This window comes from Cydia pomonella, chromosome 18 (genome assembly GCF_033807575.1).
Source record: "Cydia pomonella isolate Wapato2018A chromosome 18, ilCydPomo1, whole genome shotgun sequence".
Lineage (NCBI taxonomy): Eukaryota > Metazoa > Arthropoda > Insecta > Lepidoptera > Tortricidae > Cydia > Cydia pomonella.
The window spans coordinates 5,222,674-5,237,106 of NC_084720.1; the positions used below are offsets into that span (position 1 = coordinate 5,222,674).

Consider the following 14,433-nt stretch of genomic DNA (forward strand, 5'->3'; position numbering starts at 1 on the left):
CCCATGAACAGAGGTTGTATCATAGGATAAGTAGATATGTACAAAGAAATGGCACTATGTTAAGTAGATTTTTTTTTTAATATAGGAGGCAAACGAGCAGAGCCCACGAACAGAGCTCGTATCAGAAGAATTATAGAGATGTACAAAGGAATGGCGTTATGTTAAGTAGAAGTATTTTTTTTTAATACAGGAGGCAAACGAGCAGAGCCCATGAACCGAGGTCGTATCATAAGATTTGTAGATATGTACATAGAAATGGCGCTATGTTAAGTAGAAGTATTTTTTAAAATATAGAAGGCAAATGAGCAGAGCCCATGAACAGAGGTTGTATCATAGGATAAGTAGATATGTACAAAGAAATGGCACTATGTTAAGTAGATTTTTTTTTTAATATAGGAGGCAAACGAGCAGAGCCCACGAACAGAGCTCGTATCAGAAGATTTATAGAGATGTACAAAGGAATGGCGTTATGTTAAGTAGAAGTATTTTTTTTAATATAGGAGGCAAACGAGCAGAACCCATGAACAGAGCTTATATCATAAGATTTGTAGAGATGTACAAAGGAATGGCGTTATGTTAAGTAGAAGTATTTTTTTTAATACAGGAGGCAAACGAGCAGAGCCCATGAACAGAGGTCGTATCATAAGATTTGTAGATATGTACATAGAAATGGCGCTATGTTAAGTAGAAGTATTTTTTAAAATATAGGAGGCAAATGAGCAGAGCCCATGAACAGAGGTTGTATCATAGGATAAGTAGATATGTACAAAGAAATGGCACTATGTTAAGTAGATTTTTTTTTTTTTTAATATAGGAGGCAAACGAGCAGAGCCCACGAACAGAGCTCGTATCAGAAGATTTATAGAGATGTACAAAGGAATGGCGTTATGTTAAGTAGAAGTATTTTTTTAATATAGGAGGCAAACGAGCAGAACCCATGAACAGAGCTCATATCATAAGATTTGTAGAGATGTACAAAGGAATGGCGTTATGTTAAGTAGAAGTATTTTTTTAAATACAGGAGGCAAACGAGCAGAGCCCATGAACAGAGGTCGTATCTTAAGATTTGTAGATATGTACATAGAAATGGCGCTATGTTAAGTAGAAGTATTTTTTAAAATATAGGAGGCATAAGATCAGAGCCCATGAACAGAGCTCGTATCAGAAGATTTATAGAGATGTACAAAGGAATGGCGTTATGTTAAGTAGAAGTATTTTTTTAAATATAGGAGGCAAACGAGCAGAACCCATGAACAGAGCTCATATCATAAGATTTGTAGAGATGTACAAAGGAATGTATGACCTATTATTCACCTCGTAAATTATTTGCAGGTGACTAAATAAACACCCTGTATATATTTGTTGTTGTATCAACAAATCAAGCATTTACATTAAAAAAGTGAGTGACATTTAATTAAGTGGAACTGCTGATGAAGACCAGACGGAACACCTCAACTACGCGTATTTCACGTTTGGCGATATCGTCTTCGTTACGATTGTTCTGCAAGTTATTTTTTAAGCTTCATTTTAGTCAAGATCTATTTCTGATAATGGATCCCAGGAATAATGGATGAAACTCTTCAAATATTTTACATATAGTATCTTTTTATATTTGCATTTAAACAGTGCTATTTGGTGAAACGTGTTCATGAAGATTAGAATATAACTTCTCCTTGACAAGTATTTTACGAGTTAGGGCTTAGGTATATTATATGGGCTTACCTATGGGCTATTGTTTTTCATTCAATAGTTTACATATGTGAAAGAGAAAGTATAACAATATGCATGTTAGACTAAAATAGCTTTAGTTTTGTTAATTTCAAAAACTTAGTAGGTGATAATTATAACATAGGTATAGAATCTTCAAAAATAAAACAGTAGATACAAAGCAGGTGTTATTGGCCCGTCTTTATATATAGAAAATCGATGGCATGATTCCTAGGAACAGATCTTCGTATGTGTTATAGTTTCAATCTTTCCCATACTGAACGATCTAAATAGGCCACCATGTATACCCTACGGAACATTTTATTTCGTTGGATGAATTTAGGGTGTAGGGTATAATGGGAGGCATGTTTGAACTTACCAATGAATGTACCCAAATATCTCCAAAACGTATTGAACGAATTAGTTGCAGTTTTCAATAGTGTAAAATAATTGGTGTATTTATCGTATCTCCTGTTATAACGTTATTTATAAAATGTTTTCTTTTTTTTAAATTTAGACATAAGACATTAATATATGTATTGTTCTCTGAACTCCCCATCGGCACACAAACCTCCTCAAGGTTTTGCCTACGATGGGTCTTGTATTAAATTATAGACTGTAAATTGTTTGTTTATTCAATAAATTAAAAAAAAAAAAAAAAAAAAATGTTTTAATTTTTTTAAAGGTTCAAGCTATAGGTATATACCCTAACAGTAAGCTACACAGATAACTGACCAGGCGGGCCTGCAAACAAGTTTCTTTGCAGGGGGATACAAGTGGAGAAACTACCCAATTATGAGCTACCTACTTACTGAAAACTATCATTAATAGACAATTGTAAGGATATTTAACATTGCCAAAATAAGGTTAAAGGTGCCCTCTAGTAGTACTTAGTCGATATTGTGATACAATGAATGGTATTATAAACATTTTTCTTTTTTCATATACTATGGACATTCCTCGATGGCACCAAGCTGCAACTGGAAAGCGATGATCACACGGCAAATAAAATCGTGAAGACTGTAGCAGCCACGTCTAAAAAGGATGAATGTATCCACATTCAATATTTTTTATTTATTTTTTGTTTGATATGTAAAAATGCACGTCAATAAGGTGGCAAACTGTTATTAACAGAGACCGGAATTATTGTGGCATTCTTGAACTGTCATAGAGATTTCTCATTTATCGACTTCGGGTACACATATATCGATACAACGTAGAACACAAAATATTAAAAAGTTATAAAGTTAATGGATATTTGACTGTAAAAGAAGTAACTGCTTTTTTGCATTTCTTTTTACTTATTAAAAAATAGCTCTATAGTTAGGGAGTACAAGTCCAGTAAGGGTTGCTAGATCGCATCTCTCCAGCAACTCTTACTGAGTTTCAACATAATTACTTATATTTTCAAGAAATGAGAGGGGTAAAAAATTATAACTAACCATATTATTCTCAAAATGTTGGATTGTTTTAAGCATGACATCAGTGGAATACATTTTGAGCGCTGGGATTCGGTGGTTAACAGTCATAGTCGGTCTTTCGCATGTATTGCCGTTATTCTTTAAAAACGGATGGGAAAGTTACTTACATTTTATTCACAAGAAATGCAAAGTAATTTAATCATTCAAATTTTGAAATATCACCTAGGAATGTAAAATTAACGACGACGACGACTTGTGATGATTTTGAAGTTTAAATATTTTTTGGCGTTGGTGTGGTAATTATACATTAAATTAATTCATAACGAGTTCAATTATTCACAACCAGTGGCAGTAAATTAAAACACGATCGAAAGGAGTGTTTTAAATCGAAACGAGTTGCCAATTATCTATTCGCACATATACAACGTTTTAAAGTACATATGGCACTTTAAATTTTCGACATAGGCGCGTAAAGTGCTAATTAACGCCCTAGTGCGGTAAAGTACCATATGTACTATAAAAAATGTTGTGTTTCAGTCGTTAGAAAGAATTGTTTAACCCTCGTGTCTTCAAACCCCCGAAACGCTCAAGATTTCCACTTCTCTAAAATACATAACTGTTTTAGCCAACAATATTAACTGTTGAACTATATTGAAGGCCCGGTTCACATTGAGTGGCTGCACCACTGTGCACATACAAAGTTTATTCTAACTGTAACTGTTTTGACCACATTATTTTCAATATTTCTCGATTTTTAGCGAGGTAATTTTTTGTTTGATGTCATGTACCAAATAATACAAAAAAGGTACTAAAACTGGGAGTAAGCGTCAGGATCTCAGGACCATGATAGCTATTTATATCGTTAAAAATAGCTATTATGGTCCTGACATCCTGACACTTACGATACTACAATACAGTAAGGGCTATAACCGCGAACCACTTCATTAGTTCATCTATTCGCCTCTCTATCACTGCGCGATCTTTCTTTGTGCGAAAGAGAGGCACATAGGCTTCCCCTTCCCCCTGACGAAATTATGCGTTCCACGTCTTAATCATTAATTTAAGAACAATAAAACATCCGAAGAGTATTATTGTATTATTTTAGTAGTTACAGTAATAATAGGCATAAAATGTGCGTTAGTAACGCCCTCTACGCAAAACTCTGCGTAGAGGGCGTTACTAACGCACACGGGGCCTACCGCGAAATGGAAAATCTAAATTGTGGTTTCTGCCTCCATCACTCTTGCATATTTGATAGACAGAGAGGCAGATAGGTAACGAAATTTCGTTTCGCGTTAGACCATCTGTAACCAAAACGCCTTGATGCATCAATGCCATAGTGAAAACTTGTCAAAAAACTGTTTAAGGCATAGTATGCATAAGTTACTCTCAGGTTTATAATACATGCTAGTGCTGCTCTCTACAGCCTGAAAAAATGTATGGCCTATCTATTTCAGGAGAATGCATCGTACGCGAGCAGTTAGCAATAATATCGCCAACGACAGATTGCAAATGAAATATAGGCACCTTTATGAGTAATTCAATAACTGCACTGAAATATGATGTTCGTACTCTCTGCAGGCAGATTTACAGAAGATCAGTTGGACTCTAAATTAAGTAAAAGAAATAGTTTCCCGTAATCTACAAATTTATTAACGAGATATTTTATTATATATAACTTCGTACGAAATGAAAAGTAATACGTGGGAATATGAGAAAAAATTAGTATATTTATATTAATTTATAACCTACATGCTCATTAATGAATAATTTTTACAAGCAGTAACATTACTAGATATCTCATTTAATATAATCCGACTAAATTACATTTCCGCAACACCTCCGTATTTCACAAAATAAATCAAGACATTATGCAACTTATATAATTTTGACGTATATATCCGAGTCGCCCGTGTTGCGACCGTTGCGACTTTCATTTAGTAACACCTAACATGGAAAAGTAAATAATAAAGACTGAATCTTCACGGATACCGCGTTGTTCGGGAAATATATATATAGGTCAAATAAATACTTAACTAAGTCGCTTGTAATAAACCTTGCGTAGATAGATAGATAGATAGATGTATAAATAGAATTCTCTTTATTGGAACACCTCAGTAAAAAAATACAAAAGAAAATAAAAAACAAACAATTGATTAAATGTAGAGGCAGACAACAGGCGGCTACGTAACGACTTATATATACTTATAGTACGTTATTCTTTTGTTATATAATTTATTTCATTGTCAATAATATGATAATCCGACAATATGTACGAAACGGCAGTATTTAGTTCTTAAAGCTCTGCTTCTTCTGAACATTTTTTTATTCCACTTCATTTACTATTAAAATTGGTAACAAATTCTTAGGCAACTTGTCTGGCGCTATCAGCTATCTCAAGTAAAATGTGGAGCCAGCGTGACTAAAATAAATATAAGTACTATTTTTTATTGCTTTCCACAAAACCGGCAATATGTAGAATTGTGTAGCTTTATTTACAGAAATTTGGTTTCATATAGAGATTGGCAGTCATTGTTAATTAACTTCTCTCTGCGCCGAGTAAAATATAACCCGACCAAGTAATGTATTGGCTATACTATCCATATTTAACAAACAAATTTATGACGTTTTGTAAGCTTCTTATTTTGGCAAATATATACCGACACATCCGAGCATGCACATTGCGAAGGGTGGTATTCTGGTTTTTCATCTTTCCAATATCTTGGTCCAATGTGTATTTGCGTCTGACATTTTGCTTAATGAGAGAGTGAGACGCAATGCACATTGGACAAAGATCTTAGACTAGTGGAATATCACCCGAAAGGAAGAATTGAGTGGCCGGGTGGCCCGGAGGCTCCGGGAAGTCCGATTTTTGCTCATAGCATGACCGGCTAGTCTCCGGTCCGAGCCCGCACCGGGCCACTACAGAGCTCCGGTGATGACGTAATGCTTTCCATAGAAAACGAAGCGCCGGAAGCTCCGGCCCGGCCCTGCCCCTGTGTAGCGTGAGTCAACCTTTATGGTCATTGTCTCTGGCTTACTCGATAAAATAGGTAAATATTAATTGACATTTCATGTAGCAGTAAAAAACATGGTTTTGTTTTCAAAGCACTTACTATGCTTCGTTGTTTTAGAAAAAGGGTAAACAATCTTGACGTGTATTTTTTAATGAGAAACGTTTAAAAAAAATAGTAGCTTACTTATGAAACCAAAATATTGTACTTAAATGATCATGCTGTATATTGGTTACAAATTTGCTGTGACTTATATTTCAAAAATGTTTTTTAATAAAAATACACGTTAAGATTGTTTACTTTTTTTCTAATGCTCGAAAATGAAGTAGGTATAAGTCTTAAAAGATTTAATCCACGTCACTGGGCTGACAATTTTACTATTAAAAATATAAATCATTAAATTCTGAGAAACTAATATGTTAATATATGATTTTGTAAAAAGTTTTATTTTGAAATAATATCTATGAAAATATTTATAAAAATATATGCTATTTTTGAGACTTTAAATAAATAAATAAAAAGCATTTATTTCGGTCAAGATCCATATACCTATACAAAAACACAAAACAAGAAACAATCAAAATATTTCCAACTAAATTACATAAAATAAAATTAAAATATTAATTATTAGAGTTTTGCTAAAGAGGATAGAGCCATATGCTGAAAAAATCCTCGAAGACTACCAATGTGGCTTCCGGAGAAATCGCAGCACGATGGACCAGATTTTCTTGCTCAAACAGCTAATGCAGAAGAAGTGGGAGTACGCACAAAGCATCCATTCGCTGTTTCTGGACTTCACAAAGGCCTATGACAGTATAGACAGGGGCACCTTGTACTCCATTCTTGCAAATTTCAACATCCCCAAAAAACTAGTAGCCATAATCACCACAGCAACGAGGGAAAGCAGGATGCGAGTTAAAGTTGGCGGCGAGCTGTCAGAGGAATTCACGGTGACTACCGGTCTAAAGCAAGGGGATGCTCTATCACCTGTGCTCTTCAACCTAGCTCTTGAACATGTTGTCCGAAAAGTACTAGAATTGGACATAGGAGTTGAGTTGAACGGCAAGCACAAGGTGGTAGGGTACGCCGACGACCTAGCTTTATTAGGGGAAAGCCGTGAACAAGTGGCGGAAGCAGCTAGTGTCCTGGAACGAGAGGCTTCTATGATAGGTCTCAGGATCAACCAGTCGAAAACCGAATACCTCCACATGAAACGGTACAAAAACACACGCGTCAAGCGTGACAGTCTTCATGTTGGAGGCACCGTTTATCGTGGAGTTGACAAATTTCGGTACCTCGGATGCACGATTACCGACACAAACACCAGAGAGGAGGAGATCAATATACGCATCCAAAACGCCCTGCGATGCAGCGCAGCCCTCCATAAGGTGTTGGCGTCCAAGCTTCTCACCAGAAATACTAAGTTACGGGTATATAAAACTATAATAAGACCAATCCTTATGTATGGCTGCGAAGCTTGGACACTAACACTGAAAGAAGAGAGTCAGCTCCTGGTAGCGGAAAGAAAGGTGTTACGGAAGATCCTGGGACCTATCAAAAGAGATGACGGCATCTGGAGGATCCGTAAGAATGCCGAAATCGAGGAGTTAGTGGCCGAACCCAATATCATCGGCGAAACGAAATGCCACAGACTTCGCTGGTTCGGCCATTTACTGAGGATGGGTGAGGATCGAGGTGTTAAGAGAGCTTATTTGGGACAACCGACTGGTCGCCGTCCAGTGGGTCGGCCCAGATACCGCTGGAGCGACAGTGTACAGGCGGATCTGTGCCAACTCAAAGCCGACAACTGGCAGGAAGTGGCACAGGATCGGGACAGGTGGCATTCTCTCGTTTTGGAGGCCAAGACCCTCTTTGGATCACTGCGCCACGATAGTTAGTTAGTTAATTATTAGAGTTTCCTTACGGCCCCTTAATTTAATAATTAATCGTCAAATAAAAACGCCAATGAAAAAATGTTGGGTATAATAATAAATGTTTTTAGTGTTATATTATAAGACGTGTATACTATTAAAATCGAAATTAAGAGGGAAGTACATATAAGTATACCACTTGATCCATACAAAATGAGAAAACGTTTTTCGACTTCTAAATATTTTCTATTCTCCATGATTTTTAGTATGTTATTGATCCAATGGAAAACTAGGTTTATAGGAAATCCTTTTTTTAGGTTTGCAAAACAAAACAAAAAAGTTTTTTTTTAAGCGAGACCTATAAACCTGGAATATATTATGCTGAAGCGATCGACAACAAAATCAAAGTGATTTGTTAAGATTTAGTTAGTGGAAAACGTTTTCTCCAGTGGAATTTCATAGAAAAATTACCGTTATTTCGTTAGATTTGATATACTATTCTTCCCTCTTAACGATCTTTTATTCTAGCTCAAATATCAACGATAGTACGGGTACTTAAAGATACCATGTTAATTTTAATTCAAAACTAAAGTCCCTGTTTTTTTCAATCAGCTCATTTCGAAGAAAACGACGAGCTTTCCCTATCTACTTATAATTCTATTAGAAAACCTATCTTACTCTTTTGAGATTGGATACAAAATTAATTGAACAGCTTTAAATTAAACTGATTGAGAGATGCAATTCCAATCGTTTAGTTAGTTCGGGCAAAACAGTGCAGAAGGCTACCGTTAGCATTAAAATCCCCGTCGCCATCTCTCACACAATGCAAAAGCGAAAGAAATGGAAATAGACATTCTTTGAATTTTCGATTTAGAATGTTTAATGGTCACACGAACGCAGCCACCGCCATTCAATCATAGTTTCATTTCATTTAGCATGGCGGGATTCCATTTAAAACTGCACAAAGAGAACCATAATGTTGTTCTATTGTTTAACAATTTCTATATGAGCTCTGCTCTTCAAAGCCAGGGGCAAATAATAACACAAAATGATCAAGACTGGACAGTTACATGCGACGCATTACGACGCCGCAAAAAAAGTTTATCGGGTATCTTTTGTTGTCACTACTTGTATTGTTTACGCCTAATGACCGTCTCAAGTAGAATCCCGCCATGGAAAATGAGATTTATGACAAAAAAAGTTATACGACGTTATCATTTGTTTTAGTTTTTTAATTCGAAACTTCTTTAAGACGATCTATAAAGACCACTGTTAGGCATTTCATTTGAAATTCGTTCTATCGCTGTTCTACTATATCTACCAAACCAGGAAGTAATATAATTTAGATTATGATACTAACGTTGAAAATGAGTGCCTTATTTTACCGTTAAACGTAAGTTTGGCGAACTTAATATAGGTTTAAAATGTACAATACTTTTTGAAAAAAAAAAAGCACTTTATTCCTACTTCTTACGTACAACAGAAAGTGCTTCTAGTTTTATAGATATTACCTATGTTCACAATTATCGCGCTTCTGAAGTTACCCCAATGCACCTTACATTGGTTCTTCAAACATATCGCCTCGCTCTTGTTGCGCGTGGAAGCATAATAAAGGTTTGATACCTTTGGCTTAACGGTAAGCGGCCTGTCTTTGAAATCACGTTTCCAATTAGAAGGTTTACGTGGAATTCTAGTAGATTATATCGGATTTTATCTTAGTTTTCGGTATAACTAAGATAGTTATTTGTGAATTAAGAAAACAGTCCTAATTGTGTGTACTGAGCAAGGGAAATTTTTTATAGAATCACGACTTAGAGACTGAAATAGCACATTACGATACAAGTGCGAAAAGTAGGAAATTACAAACTACCTTTTCGCAAGGGTATTGTACAACGTTTTACAGTGCTAGTACTGCACTAGGGCGGTAAACTAACGCCATATGTACTGAAAAGATAATTTACATTTAATTTTTTTTTGTATTTCCGCAGCTGAAAAAAAAGTTGTGTATACCACACGAGACCTTAGCTTTGAATAACTTAATGCGCTTAAGATTCTATGTTAAAAACATTCGCTGGCCCAATACTCAAAACAAGCACTTGCAACAAAACCCAACTTGCTCTGTTGTTGCACAAATAACTAGTTTCATTTGTTTCCAACACAAACAGGCAAAAGTTAATTTAATTTGCAGCATAATAAACCGCAGTTACAGAACTGCTACGAAGGAAAACTAAATTCCAACCGGCGCTGGGGGTCGATTCTAATTTAGTTGTAAGTTATGGTTTTGATACGACATTGACGATCGTCTTGTTGATTGACGCGCATCTCACGCTCGACTTTCACTTTTCGCGTGCACCAATCAGTGAGCGGGATCTATAGTAATATCCTAGGATCCACAGAACTAATATCACAGAATAAGTAATAGTACTTACTACCGTACAGAAAAGAAACATCCTACAAAACCGAAGTTTGACAGCGATTCAGGGACGTGTCGTGTTGTCCCTTTTTAATGTATGGCACTAACCTTTTCGGCTATTTAGGGTTGTCCAAATTCAAGTCATTACCTTATCTGTGGTTGTGCATGCAAATGGACGTCAAGTTGTGCCAATCCTAATAATTGCTAGGAGCTATTCTGAGCCGATAATGCCCGAAAGGATCAGTTTCGCCCCCCTGCTAATATTGTTTATTGCAAACCTTGGAACAATAGGATAGATGTTACATTGGAAAAATATCACATGGTACCCTGGTAGGGTTAAACTACATTAACCAAATATAATATTTATTTAAGATAATAAGACTTTAACTTAACGTTATTTTATTAGGTACTATTTATTACTTTCTAAGTATAGGAACTTTGTTTACAATCATAAAAATCATCCTGCATAAATTATTCGATGGTATAGTATGATTTATTAATAGAACGGACTTAAGTTTATTTGTAAATAAATGACTTTTTTGTGTATCCATTTGTGTATTTTTTAATCTTCGAGGTCGTATCGAAATAAAGTCAAATCCGTAACACGTTAAGTCTGAATAGGGCTTTTGATTGGGTATAAATGAAGATAACTAAAAGTGGACCTTATCAGCTTGTTATAAGGTACTTAATTTGCAAGAGCAGACTCTTTACCTTAGCTGAGCAAAACACAAGCCTTATTGAGCTTTTTTTGTGGGACTTAGTCAATTTGTGTAATAATGTCCTATAATATTTATTTATTTATTTTGTTGGGGTTCGTTTACGGAAATCCGGTAGTTTTGATTTTTTGCAGACTTGTTCATAATGTCGCATTGACGCAAACGCTAATGTATAAAGTTACCGTATTATATTATATTCCAAACGCAAACGTACACAATATTGAAACTGACATGACCACGACGTTAACTCTAAAAGGCTCCGTTTTGGGTCGGTTGCACCAAACCGTATGTCACCGTTAAGAGGGAAGATATCACGTGATTGTCTATACAAAAAGAGAAAACGGTTCTAAATGTTTTCCATTCTCCATGAATTTTTAGTATGTTATTGACACAATGAAAAGCTAGGTCTATAAGCTTCCCTTTTTTTTTCAAAATTTGCAATTTTTTTTTCAAAGCGAAACCTACGAGCCTAGAATATATTATGCTGAAACGATCGACATCAAAATCGAAGTGATTTGTTGAGATTTAGTTAGTAGAAAACGATTTCTCCCGAAATGGAATCACAAAGATCTCATACCGTTATTTTGCTAGGATCGCAAAGCTCTTTTCCTTCTTAAAGAGTTCGCTAAATTTTATTATATAGGAAGTTTCATTAAATGTCTGCTGCGTGAAATGATCAGTCTGTTAACCGTGTTTCATATTCAATCTCAAACATTTATTCAGCAAATAGGCCAAAACGGCAGATTACATGTCAGTTATCATTTTAATTAGGTAACAGATGGACAGATTTATTTAAAAAAAAAAACCCTTTATGAATGTATAAGTTCATAATCATAATCATTTATTCGTCCCACCATCACCGTTTTGGTCTTCCTCTACCCCGTGCTTCCTGTAATATCATTTTAGGAATGAAAACTAACATATTCTTTCTCTCTCCGCAGATCACGGTGTTCAGGATCCAAGAACGAGCAGAAGGCGGGGAAGTACAGGAGCTGGACCAGGTCATCCTAACAGCGCTGTTCCGGGCACAGCACTTGTCACCCAGCGAGCAGCTGTCTCTGGCCCTGACGTGGAACAGGGTGGACATCGCGCGGTCCGAGATCTTTGTATACGGACAAGAATGGCCCCCAGGTAAGAACATCAGTTAATATCACAGTCTTCATGATCTATAACAGAAGCTGTGGAGATGAGGCTGGATCAGGTCATCCTTGCGGCATTGTTCCGGGTACAGCATATATCTCCAAGCTGGCTCTGATATAAAACAGGATGGACATCGCGCGATCCGAGATCTTCGTGTATAGGCAGGAATAGCCACCAGGTAAAGGATTTCTACGAGGATAACAATGATCATGATTTAGGAACCGATGGTGGTGAAATAGAGATGGATCAAAATGATCTTAACAACACTGTAATGGGCATAGCATCTATCTCAAAGCGAGCAGTTGTCTCGTGCTCTGACATGGAAGAGGTTGAACATCGCGCGGTCCGATATCTTCATATACGGACAGGAATGGCCACCAGGTAAAAATATTAGCTAGGTTGACAGTGTTCATTACCTAGGAACCGAGGGCGGGACGTGGAGCGAAAGAAATGACTTCCAGGTAAGATTTCATAACTTTTAATTATCCTTTTAATTGTAAAAAAGGACATACGCTATGTAGGAAGACATTTGTGTAGCTAATGATAAATAAGAGAGACTTAGAAAAAAAAAGAAACTTTATAGGTTACGCCATTTTCAATTTGAATAAATTGACGGATCGGTAGACCGTCTTCACATTATTTTTATGTCTTGGTGTGTAATTTCATTTATTCATTCTCTTTACCTTTGAATTGTGGTCTGCAACGACCTAGACCGTTGCTTGTAAATTATTTCATCAAAAAGTGTCTAAAAATTGCTAACTCTTCTCATTCTTCATACAATAAGGGTGACCATGTTTAATTTCGCCGCTAGGGGCACTAGTGTGTAGGCGGAGGTCTTTTTGGGGGCAGCAAGCTTTTTTATCGCGAATTTTCACTCCTTATTCATAATTATGGTAAATATTTTACCAACTTTAATTAATCATGGTAAACATTAGATATAGTTCAATAAATGTTAGTGGTTTCAAATAAGTTTCTACTAAAATATATTCTATATTAATCAGGTTGAAAAATCAGCAAATTATGACGTGAAAATATCTTTTAGTATAAATCTTTTTTTTTATAAGCATAGCAGAATTTTGAGTTGTGTTTCTCTGGACCTACATAAATTGCTCTGGTTAATAAAAAATTATCCAACCTCAGGGAATGTACGCTAAATCGGAATAACTGTACAAGTTTTTTTTTGTATTCGGCGGAGAAAATACTATCAAAAACAACTCACGGTGAAAATGTGAACTAACTGACAAAAAAAGTGTTCCATTTTAGATTAGGAAATATCTTCATTCTTCTATTCCAGCTCTTTGTGTGTGTAGTAATAATAAAATAATAATGATTCAGCCTATTATACGTCCCACTACTGGGCACAGGCCCTGAGGTGTGTATTGTGTAATGTCATTCATTAATTCACTTTCAGTCCATTCACCTTTGAATTGAGACCTGTAACGAACTGGACTATGGCTTGTAAATTATTCCACCACAATGTGTCCTAAAATTTCTCTGGCTAATGAAAATTTATCCGACGCCAGGGAATGGACACTTAATTGGAATAACCGTGAAGCAAACAGTGGAGGCGCCGGGGCTTTTGAACAAACAAACAAACATATTTGCCAGCACATAGTAAGGGCAGGTGAAATGAGGTTTTGAATTTCAATTAGGGACATAATCGATACTTTTATACACCGTGTATGTTTGAAGTGAAAACTTCTTTAACGGCGCTGTGCACTTTTTGTGATGGGGAAAAAATGTTAAACTCGCGTCAGGATCACGTGACCGTCAGATTGAAAATTCGTAAGACGGACACGTGAAATTATGGTGACGTGCAAATTGAATGTCATCGAAGCCTGGTTGCTTTTGAAAAATCGTATCGCATTCAAGTGTGAAATTTTATTTTCTTCATAATCAAAGTGCTGTCATAACGGTTAAAGAGGTTTAATCTTTATTAATTGTGTTGTATTGTATCTTTGTGTTGTTGGGTGTCCATGATTGTAGATACTCAAATTTTTCCTTACCAAAAAGTTAAGTAACAGAAAAGAAGCGTAATTATTTTACTTAATATGATGGTGAAAGAAATCATTGACATTTACTGATTGTGTAGGCTGTAGTCCTGCTCACGTCTCATGAATTACTCTGTATATGTTAGGTATATATTAACAC

The 14,433-nt window shown here is 35.9% G+C and overlaps 1 protein-coding gene across 2 annotated transcripts in view; it reads left to right on the top strand.

Annotated features, from left to right (window-relative positions):
* The window catches only part of LOC133527836 (transient receptor potential cation channel trpm), a 399,070-nt gene that overhangs the window by 308,300 nt on the left and 76,337 nt on the right, over positions 1-14,433 (top strand). For both annotated transcript variants that reach the window (XM_061865024.1, XM_061865026.1), the window contains one exon: positions 12,084-12,273. In XM_061865024.1, the coding sequence (XP_061721008.1) occupies positions 12,084-12,273 (190 nt within the window). The remainder of the gene's footprint in view (positions 1-12,083; positions 12,274-14,433) is intronic.